A 20,595-nucleotide genomic window follows, 5' to 3' on the forward strand; every position below is an offset into this window, starting at 1 on the left:
GGTATTTGTCCGCTACTGTCACTGCGTTCAATTTTCGGTAATCGATAACAAGTCTATATTTTTTCTGTCCGGAGGCGTCTAGTTTTTTGGGTACTACCCAAATAGGTGAGTTGTATGCAGATCTTGATCGTCTAATGATTCCATCTCTTAGTAAGGTTTCAATCTCTTGGGTTACAAAGTCTCTCATAGCTAAAGGATAGGGATAATATTTGGAATAAATTGGGCTGTCCGAAAGAGTCTTAATTTCCCCAACTACCGTGGTGGTATAGGTAAGCTTTGCATTGGGTTCCGAAAATAATTTGGAATATTTTCTTGTTAAATAATTTATGTCATTTTTCTGCTGCAATGTCATGTGTTCAGTCCTAATATCAATTTTATTAACGTCCGCTGAGAATTTTTGTTTAATTTTAATAACTGTATTGTTACCAATTTTTAGTGTATTATCGTGGATATTTATAATAGCAGACAAGTCTCTTAGACTATCGTTACCAAGAATTCCGTGGAAAGAATTTAATGTTGGGAGTAGGAAGAATTTTAAATTTGTATCATTCTTCCCGAAAAGATTTACCAAGGTGTGATGGGTGATTTCTATTTTTCCGGCTATGGAGTTTGCGAAGAAAGGTTGTTCATTAAGAAGAGGCTTTAAAACAAGATTTGGCTGAATATAATTCTTACTAGAACCAGTATCTAGTAATATCTTAATGATTTTTCCGTTCTTCGTCCGACACTCTATGTACGGTAACGAAGAACACGTCATTCTAAAAAATGTATATCCGTAAAGTCAGCTGAGGTTTCATGTTCCTGAGACAACTGCGGATTATATCCATGATTCAATGCCGTCTCATATTCGTCCATTGTAGGTACACATTCTTGTTCGTATCCTTCCTGTTGGACTTCCTGTTGTTGCCGTTCACTTTCAATATGAAAGTTCCTCTGAAACTTGTATGGTATTTGATGAGAAGTGTTGGATGGCCTCTTTTCAGCTGGTTTACTTGGTCCTGGTCTATTCATGTAATTAATTGCCTTAGATTGCATGGAATGATCAATTTCCATGGGTTCCGGTCTCGGTAATGGTTTTGGAGCTACCGGGCGAGGAGGTGTGAATGTATTTCTGACCTGAGGGTAAGGTTGAGAAAGCCATGGTTGAGTTGGCGGTTGAAAGGATGTAGGATACTGTTGAGAAGTTCGTTGTGTATTCCAACCAAATTGAGCAGGTGAAGTCCTTTGGTAGTACTGTGACATATTTCTGGGTGGTAGAGGTGGAGGGGTTTGTTGTGGGTAATATGGTCGAGGAATATGGTAGGATGCTCGCGTATTTAGAAGCATATTCCTTTGTCCATTTAACTTTACAGGTGCTGGAGGTGCCTGTCTATTTGACCTATTATGAGGGGAAAAGTTTACTTGGTTTTCGAGGAGTTCACATAGATGAAGTGAATGTGGGAGGTCCTTTGGTTCCTTTACCGCTAGAAGCCTTGGCATATCGCCGTTGAGTCCATTTATGAAGGCATCTCGAGCTTTTTCTCTATACATGTTCGTTAAGACTCTTATAGCTTCTGGGCTCTCCTCCATGCAAGATATTTTGTTTAATATTAAGGACAGGTGGGAATAAACTAGTTGATAAAAATCCCGAATCTGTAAACGTCCCTGAACCAAGCTACAAAGTTGGTATTCGAGAGTTTTTAGATCTCGTTTATCAGCATAGTGCCAAGTTAAACAAGAGCGAATAGCCGTCCAATTTAATGGAATATTATAAGATTCCAAAACTTCGTCTGCATGACCTACAATTTTGTTCCTTATTGTCATAAGTATCCCGAAGTATCTCGGAGTCCCCTGATATTGACCATAGTACTCTAAAAGTCTCTCTATACTTTTTTTCCAGGAGCTAAACTCACTTGGATTTCCTGAAAATTCTCTTATTGTCCTAGCTATTTCTGGGACACGGTCCGAATCTGTGGTTCCTTGTGCAACTACGGGTTCGTCCCTCAAATTAAGGAATTCGTAGTTAGGGTTCACTAGATTGTTCACTAGCTTCTGTCCTTCACTTTCAAAAATATTTTTTACTACCCTACGGATTGTCTCTTCTAATCCTGTCATTGCACTGCTGCTGGCCGCGGTGCCAGTGTTCAGCACGGAAGGTCGGAGTATCGAAGATATGTTGTCGTCAGGCATTTTGGATTTTCTTTTAAATTTACAAAATTTTCCTTTCTAAAATTTTTTTTCACCCTTTTTTTTTGTTGCATTAATTTTCTTAAACTTACAAAATTTCTATTAATATGAATTTTCCTTTCTAGATTTTCTTCTTCACTTTTTATTTAGTTGCATTAATTTTCTTAAACTTACAAAATTTCTATTAATATGAATTTTCTTTTTCTAGATTTTTTTCTTCACTTTTTATTTAGTTGTATTATTTTCTTAAACTTACAAAATTTCTATTAATATGAATTTTCTTTTTCTAGATTTTTTCCTTCACTTTTTATTTAGTTGTATTATTTTCTTAAACTTACAAAATTTCTATTAATATGAATTTTCTTTTTCTAGATTTTTTTCTTCACTTTTTATTTAGTTGTATTATTTTCTTAGATTTTCTATTTTTAGATTTTTTTTCTAAATAAAATTTCTTTTGATTCTTTAAAGAATTATTTAATAGGTTTTAATTTTATAGATACTTAATATGTGTCCTTACATTAATATGATTGGGGCCAGCGACATCTCCTCTTGTATGGGGTCCTGGGTGCGGGCAGAGCGGCTTGGCATCCGTTGCCGTCCTTTTCCTCTGCAGTTCGTCCTGCAGCTACTTGGGGGCCTCGTTCTCTACACTCGCGTTTTTTTTTCGGGACCGACAGTTCCGCCGTTAACACTTATATCACACTTATATTATATGTATTTCGTACGACACGTTAACGTTCGCGTTTGTTCTAACGGGATTAGCGCACTATCGGTCCCTGCTCGGGCGCCAGTTAATTTACCCGGTCACGGTTGTTTTAAAAAAAACAATTTTTATCCGGTGAACGGTCTTTATTCGTTGAAACTAAATTTACAACTGACTTAAAATTATTCTTAATTCTAATACTAAAGCTAAGCCCGTGTGCCAGCAACGTGACCCATTCTTTGCTGAATAGGCGTTTCCCACGGAAACGCCAATCGCTGCTCTGGTATCTCTTCAAAACCGTTGCGCGTGTGGAGTGTTGGGTTACCGTCATATTTTGGTTCAGGTGTGTGAACTGTTGCGTTAGCTAAAACGTTGCGCATGTGGGGTGTTGGGTTACCGCCATATTTTGGTTGAGGAATGTGAGGTGTTGCGTTAGCTTATATATATAGTTGCCCTGATATAGGGGAAAATATTCATTCTACTGGTTTTGAATTTATATGCCATCGAGCTTAAATTCAGATATATACTTTATTTTTGGTTATGAAATTTGAAAAAAAAAAAATTGAACTTATGTCGATGCATATTTTTCTGCTGCATGGGTCCAACAGTTTTTATGAGAACTATCCATGAGAACTTTCGATGTCGATGGTTTGGCAGCTGAGAATGGTTGACACTGTGTTGACATTTCTGTTCAGTAAAGTTTGGCAAGCCAGCATGAATCGTTTATTACCAGAACAACGATTCCAATTTGTGAAAATTTACTTAAAAAAAAAATAGATATATTCGCGTAGTTCATAGAGAACTGACGGCAACATCAGCCCTTATTTCTTTTGAAATGAGGAAGGAACGCCGTTGCGATGAATGGCGTGTGCTATCGAGCCACGCTGGCTGAATTTATCTCTTCAAACATTAATCAGAGTATCCATCGAGTTTAGACAATCATCGATGAGCGTATCAGAAACGAAACTATGATCAATTCCTTCATCGTCTCTTCAGAATCGTAATCTTGTTTATGTGTATTCACCTGTATCTTCCACATCGATTGAAGTTTCATTCATATTTCTAAAATTTATTCCGTAAATAGAATTTTTAGTGACATGCAAAGCCCACCTTTAGGTGGTTTCACCTAATCTGTTTCATTCAAGCACATTTTTAGATTATTAAAAAGATAACTGAATTTTCTACTCACCAGATTTTTTTTAGCTCTGCGCAATAAAAATTATTATATATTTTAAATACGGAAATATCTGTTTAATGAAATTTACATATTTAATTATGCCCTATCACTGCAAAGATTGTCTTTGAAGTGAAATGTATGCGTAAAGAAAAGAACTTTGGGAAAACTCCTTTACGAAAAATAGTTTGTTGCCATTTTTATGCAGTATTTCGTTGATACCGCCAAAAGGCGGGACCGTGTAATAGAGTTTTAAGGCCACTTGAGATGAAAAGATTTGGGAGCGGCTACTTTTGTTGCGCGCACACAAATTGAAGAAAAAGAGGTTTATAAAAAAAGTGTGTTTAACAAAAAATTAAATAAAATATGATATTTATTTTGATGTACTGTATTTGAGACACATAATGTCAGGGAACTCACATGTTTGAGTGCCGCTCAAGCGCATCCATGCAGCTGAAGTGGCTTGAGGAAAGAGTTTAGTTTACTCCGGATCGGCAAATCAAAATCAATTAAAAATCTCGAAACTGTAAATTAGATTAGAAGCAATCAGTTACTCAGTTACTAACATCATTGCCTTTAAGCTGTTTTTGTTTGTTGTTGTGGAAATAAAAAAATTCTGAAAAAGGTAACAAATGAGTGTAGGAAATAAAAATAACTGGAAGCGAAGATGCCATTCTAAGTTGCAAAATATGCGCACGCAGTTCACGAAAATATATGAAGGCAGAACAAGTTTGTTGCATTTGCAGAAGAATATGTTTACATCATTGTTGGGTTGAATAAATAGTTAAGTAACACTGAAATTTCAAACGGGTTGGGTGCTACTCCTCTGCAAACTTAGGAGTGAAGGAGACAGTCTGAAAAAATAAGAGTTAAAAAAGATGCTAGTGACGCCTGCAGGTAATATGCACTCATATATATATGTACATATGTATATATATCACTTGCAACAAAATGTGAGACTTATTACTAAGAACATTTAGCATTTCCACGGACGATTGCTGAGGCTGGTATGCTTGGATTATGCAATACAACCGAGAATTTGTCAAGAACTAGAAAAATAACACTTGCTACGTGCATACATATGTATGTATATATGAATCTGATTGACGCAACAACTTGTTACTGGGCAAAGTAGGTCAACTAGTATAGCCTCGGGTAAGTGGTTGATCCTGTTGACATTTGCAAATTTTTCACTTCACCTGTTTTAACTGGTAAACGAATCGGGAAGAGTATAAAAGCACATGCAACATGCAACGCAGCCAACAGTGCTTTCTACGAGTACATTTGGATAACTTGGAGACAAAATTGTATTGTTTCTACTAAAATTATCAAGGCAATTAAATGAAGTTTCTCTACTTACTTTTGTTGTTGTTGCCAACTTTGGAAGCGCGATTAGGTGCAACACATCAACGCTTCATTCGCCAGACAGGACGCTATGGCACACCAGGCGGCTATCGGCCCAATCTAGCCTACAGCGGTAACAACAACAACGTTGCCAGTGTTAACAGTAATGGCATTGGCCTTAGTGGCAGTAACAGCGGAAATAGTTATGGCAATGGTAATGTGAATGGCAATGGCAATGGGAATGTTCGTCTCGCTTATGCGCCAGCTGGCGGCGCTCACGCCACACGGCCTTACAGCGGCATCGGTGGTTTCAAGTTTGGTGGACGGCCGTCGCCGGGCAGTGATTTTGTGGTGAATGCAGTCGGCGCTGGTGCTGGTGCTGGGGCCGGTGGTGGACCTAGCAGTGCATATTCAGCCAATCACCCACAAGCGGTATATAAAAATGTTGGTGGGAGCGTTGGACGGCCTCAAGCTAATACGGTATATCGCGCGGTGCCAGGGCAGTTAGCGAGTGGCCTACGACCATTAGCCGTGGTAGGCGGCGGTGGCGGCTATCAGAGTGGCTAAAACGCTAACAAGTTGAGCAATAAGAGATAAAGTGAAATGTTAATTTTCATTTGTGTAGGAAAAATTGTATAATTTATTGTTTGATATCTTTCGCATATAAAAAGTTCATATCTCAAAAATAAATAAATAAAATTAAATTATTGCAAGCTGCATGCGTTGAAGTATTGTTTTTTTATTATCTCCTCTGCTTTCTTGCGCCAGTACTACTATTGCCGTCCAACTCCTCTTCCCCACTATAACAACTGGTACGCTTGAAAACCTGGCCCATAGCCGCCCATTTGACCGAAGAACGACGTGGGGAAGGGATAAGCGGCACCTAGCTGTGGCTGAAATTGCGTAGTTTGTCCTTGCAACTGCAATTGCGGCGTTTGCATTTGGGCACCTGCCAGCGGTGTCGGCGTGCCGCTTCCAGAAATACTTTGTAAATTCGCCATATTCACAATATTATCCAAATTATTTGCAGCACCGCCAGCGGGTCCAAAATTATTTTGCAGCTGTGGAAAACCGTTGAACATGAAATTTGTGAATACATCTGGCGCATTTAGTGGAAAGGGTGGTAGGTTGTTGCCCACATAGTTGGCTGTGGCAGGATAACCCAAACCACCTAAATTTCCCAGCTGTAGCGCGCCATTACCCGCGCCAGCTCCAATGCCTGGTCCACCGGTAAGGGGCGCACCTATCAATCCCAGGCCTGGACCGCCGGAATAGCCACTGCCTCCATAGGAAAGTCCGCCATAGCGACCGTATGGCATGGAGCTGACAACACCAGCAAAGGCAGGTAGCGATTGCAGCTGATTTGCTGTCTGACCTCCTGCCATCAGCTGACTACCCAAAGTCTTCACATCAGCTTGTGTTGTGCCACTGTTGCTGGATCCTTTCGTCTGTCGTGCCTCACGTTGTTCGTGAGGCGTCGCTTCACAGCGTTGTTGCAGCATCAGCAAGCCGATGTAAAAAAAAATAACACTGATATTGTAGTTGCTCTGCATGTTGCTTCCCGCAAGGCCGTCTGTGGTTTACTGTTGCCATCGATAGTGGCATCGTAGGTATTTATGGCGCGCGATAGTTTACTCTGCTTTCATATTTTTTGTTTTTATGTTTTTTAATTTTCGAATATACTCACTTTCTTCCCATTTTTATTGTTATTCTCATTTTTATTGAGTGAAATTTGACTTTTTGGAAAATGTAATAAAACTTTAATTTTCTATTGCTTTGCTTTGTGTATTTATTACTTCTTTCTTCGCATTCGTATCCAAATTTTTAGGTGTGTACTTACGCATACCGCTAAAAAAAATAAATGTTTTGTAATCGTTTTATAAACAATTCGCACCTTGCGTCTAATGGGCACGCCAACAAGGCGTCAATTGATTTGGCCCTCAGTTTGTTGGGCAGCTCTTTTCAAAATCTAATTTTATTTTCTTTTTAATCTTCAGAGGGGTAATAAATAATTTTTAAGTGCTCAAAAGGTAGTTTTAAGTGCCTTTAGTGGACTTTGTTTAGTTTGAGAAAATAGTCAAAAACTGATAGTGGTTCAGAACTCTTCTTTGGCTCTTTGTGTTAAGAAAAGTTACACTCTTAAAAAATTAAGTGACCTAATTTTCTGAAGTTGTTTTTGTTTTTGGAGTGCATTATAAAATCATTAGTAACAGCTGCAGTGTAAGGCTCCGAAACTTACTGTTTTTAACGACTATTACATTTAATTTACGAGTAATCAAAAAATGCATAAACAAATACCAAAATCAAGAAATTAAATTGTTGATTCGTTTAATTTTATATTACTTCTTCATTGTATTTCAGAAAGTAATTTAAGTCAAAGTAACTGACAAGACATAATGTTACTGTTGAAATTGAAAGCAAGTCATCATCTGCTTCGAAGCGGCCACCGTAGCCGAATGGATTTATCTGCGATTACCATTCGGTAGAGCCAGGTTTCGAAGCCATTTGAGAGTATGGAACGCCAATAAGCATCAACGGTATTTTGGGATACCAAAATTTTAAAAGAAGCCGTCTATACTAAATACGAGAATAAAGAGAAAGTTACGGCTATGAAGATAGAAAGTAGGAGAAGAACCCCTCATGTTAATCAAAATAATCAAAAATACGTTGTTAATTGTAAATAAAGAAATTAATGATTCGAAAAAAATCTTAGAAATATTGAAATCATAAAAATTTGGTTTTAGTTGGATTCACATATAAAAAGCTACACGCAGTCACTTTCCTATTGTAATATTAAAAAATTGTTATAATTTGCCTTGTAGCGCGATCCTGTGATTCTGTAAAGAAGGAGTGAAAATAAATACTTCGTAGCAAAAGATCCCCAAGTATTAAGAAAATGTTACTTTCATAATACGTTGGTCAATATTAGCTGTTTTAAAAAAGCATAAAACTGCTGTGTTGGATATGAATTGGAAGTATTGTATTGTATATTAAATTCACAATATAGTTAATTAAGTCGTTAAGTCGCTATCAGGGCAACGACACCATATTTACATACAACTTACATTTTTCGGCAATTCGTTGAAGAATTGCATGTGAGCGCGTGGTAAAGCTGTAATAACAGTACTAGGTTGTTCAGAAAGTTTTTATGGTTTAAAAACACAATTCTTTGAACTCTCCCTGAACATCATTACACTCGTTTCAACGAGTTTTCAATTGATGAATTCCATTCCTGAAGTGAGAATCTGGAAGGCCTGCAAATTACGCTTCCACAGGTGTTATGACGTCATCAATGAGATGTCTAGGGTTTCTACTAAATCTCTTTCAGTCACTCGATGATATCCCGTATTTTTTTTACGATCTCTGGTGTTGCTGCTATTATTGGATGTGTTTGACATGAATCCTCTTCAAGGCTTGAACGACCACGTTTAAATTCAGCAACCCGTCTTTCTACTGTACTAGTTGAATGGCGAAAGGTCCTTATGCACTTTCAATATTCGTTCATAAATTTCCTTTGCTTTTAAATCTACCAAAAATATAAATTCAATCACTGCACTCAATCACATACTTGAATTTTTCCATTGTAGAAAATACTGTGACACGTAAACAGAGAATTAATTGACAGATTGAAATGAAAGTGTACCAACATATGCAACAAAAAGAATTTAGGGTAGTAGCAACGCCCTTTCTTATCGAACCGCAAAACTTATTGAACAACTTAGTACATACAATACCATGACTTACTGCATTTACGGCTAATTGTTTGTAGTTGTTTTTGGCTGTTAAACTAATAAATTTTACAATTGGAATTTTTTTCTGCTCGTACGTCAAAATGTTATATTAAAAGTTTGCGTTTGTTTTGAAAATCTTACACAGAAATCACCTAAAAATCAATGTTATGCGAAGATCGCGGTGCCAGATAACTTCCGACGTTTTCAAAATGGGCGCAAAACAAGAGAAAATTCATTTAACATATTTCCGTACCACTCTGACCGAGGTGAAAAGCGAGGCCCGCATACAATTTTTGTATTTATTTTTATTTATTATATACATATTCATGGCAACTAGCTGATTTAGTATGTAATTAACGAATAATTTGTTTAGGGCTTGCATTACTCAAATGAGTTATGATGCTCTGCACACTCCTTGCAGAGTAGTTAGCTGCTGCGTGAGATGATGCTGCTTTTTATGCTTTAGTCCTTCATTCCACTCATTTCGATCGGTGAGAAATGAAGCTCCGTTATTAACATGGTGAGAGAGGGTCTTCATGGGCGATATGGCATATTTTTGGATTACCGCAGCAACTGGCTGAATAACGAGATCACGTTCGACATAGCCACTGCGTACGTACCAGGGCGCATTAACAGCACACCTTAAGACTTTGTTTTGAAATCTTTGTATTTGCAAGCTATTACTGGTGCCTGGTCAACGATATAGCGTGATTCTACACGTAAATATTTGTTTGAACATCTGGTTATATAGCAGTTTTTATTGTATGTGGATAAGGCAGATCACTTGCTCATATGCCAGATAATGTTTCGGTGTTTCATTTACAACTTTACATTTTTGTACCTAAAACAATGGGCGTCAAAGATGTAATGGATTCTGATACAACTATCTTCGAAAATGTCTATAAAGTTATGGAAATCGAGGAGTCGGATAATTATGGAAACACCTATTCTCTTACTCAGGAACTAAGAATTAGTCAGAAATATATTTGCGTATGGGTGCCGCGGTGGCGTACTTGTTTTTACATATTCAGTGACTGGTTTGGTAATATTATGATTTTTAAATTGAACAAACTAACAAAGCGAATTAGGAAAAACCTCTCAATCCATTTTTTTGCGTTTTTTTTGCTGATGACGCCATGTCAAGAGAGTATGTATGTATAATTTCTTATGCTTGGTAGTTTCTATTGCTTACTCTTCCTCTTCACAAATAATTAATTTCTCTTCCTTTTATTTGCATACACGTAACGTCGGCATTTTCGCCAACGATTCTTTGCTGAAACGTAATGAAGTGGGCCCAATTCTGAAGCAAAGCTTAACTTGTAATTAAAAATGTATGCATACAAGCACAGCTGCGAAAGCTAGAAATGAAATCACGATGAGTCGGCGCAAACGGTCGACGAGGATTAACGGCTGAGAAGCTTTTGCCGAATATTCTGTGGAATTGTAAGAGAGAGAGAGATTAACTACCATAAGCTATCCGTCAGGCTAAACAGTCAATTCGGGTCTACAGTGACGGAGTATTCTTCTCTAATACTAGGTTATTAAATCAATAAACAATAGAGCTCGATAAAGATAAAAAATCCTTTTCAAGGATCCTTTTACAGAAGAACTTATTTTTATTACTCTCTTCAAATTTAATGCTTTCTTAATTACGAATTAAGTTTGACATGTCAATACCATATTATAGGTATTTCTAGGTGCGGTTTGATCGGTTTACATACTTTTGCAATCCTTTGATATCAGGATTGGTATTCTACAGGATGTGCTAAATGGAGCCATTTATGTTGCATAAAACTCAATCTTCCGATAAAATCCCTACTTTATAATGATTTACTTGCTGTTGGCCTTTCGAAAACAAAGTATGCCCAGAATGAGCGAATTATTATTATTATGTAAAGATAAATTTATTATGTAAACATTCGTACGAATGTTATAAATTTGAAAGTTTGAATATTTGTAACTCAATCATGCAGAAACGCAGATAGTCCATGACTTGGATTGAGAGAGATGCCGCCCTGTTAAAAAAGTTTAACTAAATTAAATTATTAAATTCAGTCAAATATTGTAATACAGGTGTTAAATAAAAAGGCTGAAGAGAGTTTAGTTTCGAAAATATTTTTTAATAGGGTTGCCACATGTTTAAAAAATTAAATTGAATAATGTAGAATAATATCGTATAGGTGTTAAATAAAAAAGATTTAAGAAAGCTTCTTTAAGTAAATATTTTTGTAAATTAAATAAATTTTGGAGTGGTTACCACCTATTTCAAAGGTTTAAGGGGGGGGGGGGGGGGGGGGGGGGGGGGGGTAAGGGATAAACGCTAAAAAAAACACTTTTTTCATGAATTTATTGTAGCGAAACGGTTCAAGTCAGTTTATTAAAAGTTGTTGCATATTATAAAGAATATTTGATAAAATTTCAAGAATATTTGATAAAATTTTCATCCAATTCCATCCTATAAAAGTCGGTGCTTGCTCATTAATATAAAAACACTGCATCACTTTTCTTTTCGATTTCATAAGTGGCGTCATTGACTCCCCACTGCTACTAGAGAAAATTCATTTCAATATTCCTTAGTGAAGCAAACGGAATCATGATTTTTTCTGGTTACGGAAGGTAAGAACGAATTATGCTTCCAATGCTCCGATTTCTAGAACTTTGGGAGAATTTAATTCGCTTTCAAATCATATTGGTCTAGATTTTTCTTTAACAAAGAACCACTTCCGATTCTATCTAAATAAATTGTTGAACTAAATTCTTAATGTTATCTAATAATCCTCTGTATATTATAAATATTTTCTTTCATTCATTACGATGAAACTATATTAGTAAATTATAGGTTCAAATTATTTTTGATTGGATTGCTTAGTATTAATCTGTTTTTCATAGTCTCTAAGAAAAACTGTATTTTTAGACTATTTATTGAATAAATGCCTAAATAAATTATAATACTTGTTTTAAAAAGTTAATTAATCAATAAAAAAAATCAAATGTTAATTCTAAATGGCCACCATGTGCTTTTACAAAAGACTTCCAACGATTAGGCCATTCAGCATCTCGAACGATTTCCATCGACATTCACGTCGCTGCCCCATGCTCTCCAATTCTGATCACAAACTGTAGTCCAATGAATTCAGATTCGGACTCCCAGACGGCCAATTTTCTGAGGCTATGAACCCAGGAATATTGTTTTTTAGCCATTGCTGGGTGGTTTTTGACTTATGGGCTAGAGTGGAATCTTGCTGGAAGATCCAACTCTCTCCTTGAAGAGAGTACTGCTTAACTGCTTCACCACGCTTCTTAAGACATCCTCCTGGTACACTTTTGCCCCGGTCTTAACCCCTTTTTCGAAGGAATTAAGAGATGTAACGCCTTTACAAGGGACTCCCCACCAAATCATTGTAGAGGCTGGATGTTAGCCACGCTGAACGTTAGGAACAACAGTTTTTGCGTCTTTAGAAGTTTTAGCATAGACTTTGTAGTTTTGCGTATTGAAAATTTCTTCAACAGTGAAAATTTTTTCATCTGTGAAAAGAATATTTTCATGGCCGATGATAACGTGCCGCTGAAGAAGCTGCTTGCATCTGTTGAGTCTAATTCTTTTTCGAGCGGCTTTTATGGCTGCACTGGTTCGAGCCACGCGAGCACGACCACTTCTTTTTCTGTCTGTCAATTCAGACGTTTGGAACAAACGATTGATCATGCGGTAAACAAAAATTCTCGAAATATTAAGTTTTTTCAGCAATTCGTAAATCTAATTTGCACTTTTACCACACTTTTGTAATGCAATCATTGCAATGCGATTTCCTTAGCTTCTTATTTCCTCTCCATTGTTAACAAGCGAAATTTGCCACGAAACGGAGTATAATTTATGACTAGACAATGCATACGAACAAAAGCAAAAATAACGGAGCTTTTTTCTGCGAATTTGTTCTTGCCGTTCGCATTCTAAACGGTGTCACAGAATTTATGGCAAGACTAAGTAGGGGTTTCGAAAAGCTTTTTAACTGCTGAAAGAAACTTTTATTTGAGTCACTATGTTTTGTTATTGTCTGCCTTTTAGTCATGCCGCCTGTGTATGGACTTATATATTTATATACATATATTTAGGAATAATTATTTGTACATTTTCACATACTCTTAAAGCCTCACAAAAAATACCCACATTCGTTACTCCTTTATCAAGTCCGCCGAAAAGTATGCTTGGCGTTAGAAACAGAATGATTAAACCGAACTTCCGCCCACAATCATAGCTCAGATTGCTGTTAATTCTGTGTTTGTACACCTTATTTATACATAATTCAGTTACATGGGTTTATTTTTATTTGTAGTAAGCAGTATTTTAGCAGTCAGATATACACTTGTGCTCACATTTATCTTTTTACAGTATTAGCAACATTTTTCATGGTAAATTCTTTATAAAAGTGTAGGTCATTGTATAACGAAACCCATATAAATCAAACGAAACTCAAAAGAATTTATCAAGAAGATTTCTGTGTATGCAGGTTTATATTTAATTTGGGTATAGTAAAATATAGTAAATACATTCATGTATATCGTTTAAGAGAACTAATTCAACTAACAAGAACTAATTGTTCCTACATACATACATATATTTATACGAGGTAAAATTAAATATATATAATATATACCTCCTTATATCTTTATGATTACTTGAAAGATTTATGTTTTAAGTGTAAAAATATATTTTTATTGAAAAATTTATTGCAATAGTGTGCAAAGATAGAATCGCCGTTTAATTGGCAAAACTTTGCCTCTACGTCTAGAAAACACCAACATTTGTCGTATAATTTTCGTCAGCCAAATCGATGATTTTAGTACTCATGTACTCATATGTGATCTAGGAGACAACGCCCAGAAAACTGAATTATGTATCTAATTGCCTATACTCATTTTTTGTGTCCAATTTGCTATAACTGAACTTCTTTCAGCCGGGCTTAGGCCTGGACCCTACCCAGAAGTTAGTTACCCATAAACCCATTCGGCTACGGCGGCATACTGTTCTGTAATCTGCTAGTTATATTTAAATTCGGTTGTAATTTTGTTTGTTAAGTTTGCGGGTTTGTTTCTTCAGTCTTTCGTTTCACAAGTCTGTATTACAAGAAAATTCCAGGATATTTCGATAGGTGGCGCTTTAGTCGAGATATCTCTAAATCGTATTTCAAACTCAAAACATTGTCGCTAAATTATTGTAAATATTTGTTTTCTTAATACTAGAAGAAGTAATTATCAAATTTTGTATATTTTACTTTTATTTGCAAAAATACTACTACTACTACTACATTAGCTACACGAGGTCACATTTTTGATCCCAAAATTGAAACATGAGACAACCACGTCACCAAAATTTGAATTTTTGGTTTGCTGTCCGACTCGCAGCTTGCTACCTGCTTGACAAATCGCAAACGATTTGTATTGGCAGGTATTACCTTGTGAGTTGGTCCACCCTTCCGAGTAGCTGAGTGCAACACTTTCCCATTAATAATAGTTCTAAGAAAGTAAAACTTGTTTATGTTGTTGTAATAGCCTCATGTATACTTTTTGTGCATTTGCTTAACATTGTTTTATGTTAGATCTAACTATAAATCTTTAAATAAGATATTGGCTCTAAAATCAATCGATATAATTGGGCGAGTAACAAAATTTTTTTAGTTGCGACCCTTTGTTCCTCCCATGATCCTCGGGCAATATATATATATATATAAGTATAGGCATGTAATACCTAGCTGAGTGCTGTACAGTGTAACTACTCACTCTGGTCAAATTTTTATCAAGGTTCTCGAAAATCAAGAGCAAGAACCCAGTAACGATTAAAATTGAACTAACGAAGAACGCTTGAACTGGAATGAACCTGTAAGAGTCAGCACTTCTCAAAGGCGATCTCAAGAAAGACTTGAAGTCTTACAACTTGAATCAAGGAAACAAAGAAAAACACAACCCCTACAACAATTGGATCAGCGGCGAAGTTTTTTGTAGTTGCGATATCTAAATAACCGAGCTTTATACCTCGGAATTGCTTTTTCGTACGATCTAGACGTTTCATACAGTAGCGCATGTAAAGTCGTTAGAATCCGAAGAGGGAAAGAAACGTGCCAGCACTTCAAAGTAAAGAAATTTAAAATAGAAACCCAGGGAGTGCGTTGTGCGGAAGAAAAAGTTGGGCTACCTGAGCTTGATCAGATAAAAGTGCCATTGAATAGATTTTTAAAATTCAGGGGCAAGTATCATACTAGGATGGTAAAAGAAATAAAGAAAAAACATAGCCATTTAGCTGATTTTTTCATGTAAAGGCCCCCCAGGGGATTTCCAGGGGGTGTGCCACTGGAATGGGTGGATCGGCCGTCCAAAGTTAGTGGGGGTCGGTCATACATTTGGACTCGATTGGAGCACTCTAAATGGGTCAAAGTGGGATTTTTCGTTCGACCCAAATTGGGGGACATCAGAATTTGTTTTAGAGGTATGGTTCCTTCGGCAAAGTTTCTTATTTTGATCCCTAGAATACGATTTTCACAGAGCAATGAGCGATTTTTAAATCGACCCTCCCTACTGTACACCTAATTAATTTCATATTTTTTTGAAAAAAAAACCATTTATTTAAGTATAAAAGTGAAAACATATTTTATTCAAAATATTGTCCATCGGAAGCGGCAACTTTTTCCCATCCTTCAGGCAATTTATGGATTCCATCCCAAAAAAACTTCTCATCTTTTGCGCCGAGAAAGTCATCAAGCCATTTTTTATGCCTTCAACATTGGTGTACCGTATTCCAGAAAGATGATTTTGTATCGACCGAAACAAGTGGTAATCAGAAGGAGCTACGTCTGGGCTATAAGGTGGGTGAGGTAGAATTTCCCATCTGGCATTTTCCAAATAATTTTTGACCGGTACTGCAACAGGTGGCCGAGCATTGTCACGATGGATAATCAATTACTCGTGTCTGGACGCCCATTCTGGCCGTGTTTTGGCTATTACTTTCTTCAAACGTATCAATTGTTGCCTGTATGGCTCTCATGTGATCGTCTGGCCCGATTTAAATAGCTCATAGTACAGCACACCCTTCTAATCCGTGGGGTCGATTTGGCTGGTTGGCCTGGCTTCACATATGCTCTTTTACGCCTTGGGTTATCGTAATGAATTCACTTTTCATCGCCAGTGACAATACGATGCAGAAACGATTTATTTTTGTGGCGATTAAGCAGCATTTCAGACATGGAAAATCGTCTCTCAACGTCTCTCGGCTTCAATTCGTGTGGCACCCAATTTCCTCGTTTGTGAATGTATCCGGCTGCTTTTAAACGTTTAGAAATGGCTTGTTGAGTGATTTCCAATGTTTTTCCAAGTTCTTCTTGAGTTTGACATGGATCTTGATCGAGTAATGCCTCCAATTCTTCGTCTTCAAACTTTTTTGGTGGACCTGATCACTCTTTGTTTTCTGTGTCAAAATCACCACTTTTAAATCATGCCATCCACTGCAGACATACTCTAACCTCTGGGGCATATTCAAGATAAGTTTCTAAGAGTAAACGATGTGCTTCTGTTGCACTTTTCTTTAATTTGAAAAAACAAAAGCAAACCTCCCCGCAAATGTTGTAATAAAAAAAATTTGTGTGTTTACTAATATTCACTGTGACATATCAAATTTACTTAATTTTTTGGCGTGCTTTAACATAGAATAGCTGTCACTGTCAAAATATTGACTACATAAATAGATATGAGATTAGTAACAAATGCGAAGTTAATTAGTTGTATACCCGATACTTCATCGGAGGTGGAAAAGAGCAATTAAATGTATGCTGCGAAGTCTCTATAGAAGTAACAAGACATACAAGTCATTACAGAACATGTTATAATACATGTCAACAATACTTTAATTGGGATTTTCAAAAATTCCATTGACCTCGTTTCAGGTGGCCTCGGCCCAGGTGATACAGGCAAGCAATTCGCATCAATGAACTATTATTTCTATAGAATGATGGTACGTGGCAATGTAGACAACTATATTCTGCAATGTCATCAGCATTTTCATCAATAAATCGTTGATGTATACGCAAAATAGAGTTGGAAAGGCTATTATTCATTTAGCTTAACCACAAAAGCTGTTATCGCAAGAATACGTTCTTGAGAGACGATTGAAGGAATATAAGGAATGAGGGTGAAATTATATACTAGAATTATTTTACTACCTTTTCCATTAATTTCATACCAGATTTAGGCGCAGCTAAGCGTCGGGTTTGGTAATATATCATAAATATTTATGTCTTAACGTGGGACAATCCTATATCTATTTCTAGTTCTAAAATCAACATCTAATATTTATCTACTATTATCTATTTATGATTGAAATTATTAACGAGACAATATGTATTTATATTTTCCAGTCCTGAAAAAGACTTCTAATTGAGGTTGAAATGTCGACAAATAAATATAGAGCAAATAAATAAAAGCAATAAATCATTTGTTGTTTTATTGTTAATTCGACTTTAAACTTAAATATATGGAAGCCACTAAAACAATTTAAAACATTTCTCTGGAACTATAAAATATCCTCCCCATTTAAAAATATTTACTGTATTATAATATTATAATATCAATTCAAGTTATAGTAAAAAAGGATAAATTCGTTTCAGTTTGTTTATTTCGATAATTAAGGTATAAAATGATTTTATTGAATGCCTCTATTTTTATTCCAGTTTTTTGCACCAATACGCGTTTCTATATTCTGCCAGCTATAAATAACTCATATAGTTTTCGTTTCGAGGTGAAATAAATTTGCGTTTTAGCATTTATAGACATTATTTACCTTTATATAAATTACCTGTCTCCGTCCACATTTTAAACCATAAGCTGCACTTTGTACTCGTAGTATAATTTAGTAATACAGTATAATTTTTCACAAACAATCGTTTACGTACATTCATTAGATACTTAGCATACGCCATCTTTAATTTCTCTTCACTGTGCTTAGCAATGTTAACTTTTTTCAGTTATGTTAGAGTTGGGAAAATTTCTTAGCCGATAGCATTTGATAGCATTTAAGAGCTTATACGGTCAGTCGTTCTTGCATCTTCTGCATTAATTAAAGTTCTCTATTTTGAATAACAAAAATTACATGGAGGCTGATCAAAAGAAAAAAGGAGGTAAACGCTTCACTGCCACCATTTTCGTTGCAATGTTCTTCTTATTGTATATATAGTTTTATTTTTCCTTTTTCAATTACAAACCTGAATTTTATATATGTATGTTACCCAAGCGATATCCAAACCATTTTTTACTATTGTACATGCAACATGAACCAATCCTTGCTTATTAGCCCTAAACTACTTTTCCACGAATAAAAATTAAATAAATTTAGTTTAAGTAAAGGAAATTCATAAGTGAGCATTTAATTCCATAAAAATGCAATAGTCAATCAACCGATGTGCGCTTGAAAAAAAATAGGTGGCACAGTTACAGCGATGAGCCTATTAGCATTTAACGACATGAAATCTAATTAATTAGGGAAGTTATGATTATTCGAAAGCAATGGTGCAGGAGATCGCAGAGAACTTCACTTACTTTTTGCTCGAAATCAAATGCTTCAAAATGGTGGGCACGATAACTTAAATATTTTTGAGCCAATTGAGTGGTACACATCTTCTTAAATGTAATTTATACAGGCTGATTAAGATTTTTTAAATGGTTAATTTTTAAAATGTTTAAAATTTTTTTAACCAAATTTTTTTGAAAACAAAACATTAAAGTGCTCCTTTAGCGTAATTTTTATATTTATATTTATATATAATACATAAATATACTTATATAATTGTTGAGCTCAGGTGAGTTCCTCTACCAATTTGTGGTGCGCGTCTCGATAGAAGGATCTACAGTTTTAAGCTGACTTCGGATGGCAGATGACTTTTCTTTTGCATGAAAAGCTTTTTCATGGAAGAATTACACTCGGAGGAGCGCTTTTATCAACTGAGGGCCGACAACTATTAGAAGAAACTTTTTTGATTGTTTGGTGTTTCATGTCCGGAGATTCAAACTTTCACATTTCCGAATGGTAGTCACATACCAAACCATTCGGCTTCGGCTTCGTCAGTTAGCGGATGATTTTAATTCATTTACTGGTTTCAGATTCCATTAAAAAATTACGGTGCCTATCACGCCCATCATGTCCTAGAAAAAGTTCCTCACTGGGAGCCGTGAATAGGAGTCACGATTTAAAAAGTTTATGTTTTTTGTAACATTTATGTTTTTTAAGCTGATGTGGAAAAAGCCTACGCCCAATAGTTTCATCACAAATAAATAAATAAATATTATAACTATCTGATGTTGATACCATCGCCGTGGTCTGCCACCTTAATTTATGTTAGATCTGATTCACTGATTCTGAAACAAGTGTTGACCAATAGTTAAATTTTATTTGTGGAGAACTATTGCACTTTTTAATGGGTGAATCTAAAATAAGAAACTGAAATTTTGGTTTTAAAATCCACTCCGTGTATTTATTAATATCTTTAAGTATACCATAAAAGTCACTCGCTTACAATTTTCACAATTCAATCAAAAACTATTAACAGAGACTCCTTTTTTAGATAATCCTTTCAGCAATTTAGTAATAGTAATGACCACGATGACCCCCGCGATACCCATGATGATAGCCCCCATGGTATCCGCCACGATATCCACCACGATAGCCACCTCGATGTCCACGCGTCAAACGATCACCTTCATTTTCATGTCCCTGCTCAACGACATCCAACAACGATAGAGGCTCCTCAACCACTTCTAAATTGGCGATGCTTCCCAGCTCATCAGGACTACCATAAGTATCAACAAAAAGTGCTACAAACAACGCGAACACCAAGCACAAAGTGAGAAATTTCATTTCGATAGTTATCCTTTTCGAAGGAGAAGCTTTGTTTGTTTCAGCGATAGTGGCCCGTTTAGAGTTACAAACGATATGATTGGAATGAAGATGTTTCATTGCTTATATATTCCGAAACGGCGTGCGCATGTAAATATATAAGCAATAGATGTAAGTAATGCTAGTAACGTAATTAAAATAATCAGTCATAAATATGTCGCGCATTACTTAAAATGAAGAACAACAAGTGCCTATCAAAGTCTAGAATGCCTTGTCATGTAACAACAATTGAAACAACGTTTAAACAACTGTCCGTCCACATGAATGACGAGAGGGTGTTTAAGGTCGTGTTCTACCGCATAATCGTGCGAGTGGGTGTTAACAAAATCGGATGCGTTTGCTGGGTGAATAATTCATCATCGCTAACTGTGCAGGTCAACAACACAATTTTTATAAGTTGTTATTATTGAATTAATGCCTGTTAATGAATGAAACTCTCGGAAAACTGGCGACTTTCACAAGTACAATATATTATAGAGTTTCTGCGAATTGATCAATGCGAGGGAATAACGCTATAGTGTCAATAACATTAAGATACTCACTTGTT

The 20,595-nt window shown here is 36.0% G+C and overlaps 1 protein-coding gene across 1 annotated transcript; it reads right to left on the reverse strand.

The window, feature by feature from the left end:
- Positions 1–19,719: 19,719 nt before the first annotated feature.
- On the reverse strand, positions 19,720–20,103 carry LOC129245125 (uncharacterized). The gene has a single exon (XM_054883126.1). The coding sequence runs from the start codon at positions 20,007–20,009 to the stop codon at positions 19,734–19,736; it is 276 nt and encodes a 91-aa protein (XP_054739101.1). The 5' UTR covers positions 20,010–20,103; the 3' UTR covers positions 19,720–19,733.
- Positions 20,104–20,595: the final 492 nt, after the last annotated feature.

The sequence above is a fragment of the Anastrepha obliqua genome, chromosome 4 (genome assembly GCF_027943255.1).
Source record: "Anastrepha obliqua isolate idAnaObli1 chromosome 4, idAnaObli1_1.0, whole genome shotgun sequence".
Taxonomy (NCBI): Eukaryota; Metazoa; Arthropoda; class Insecta; order Diptera; family Tephritidae; genus Anastrepha; species Anastrepha obliqua.

Bases quoted from the DNA above. Each gene is read 5' to 3' on its own strand.
- LOC129245125 (XM_054883126.1), bottom strand. From the start codon at position 20,009: ATGAAATTTCTCACTTTGTGCTTGGTGTTCGCGTTGTTTGTAGCACTT.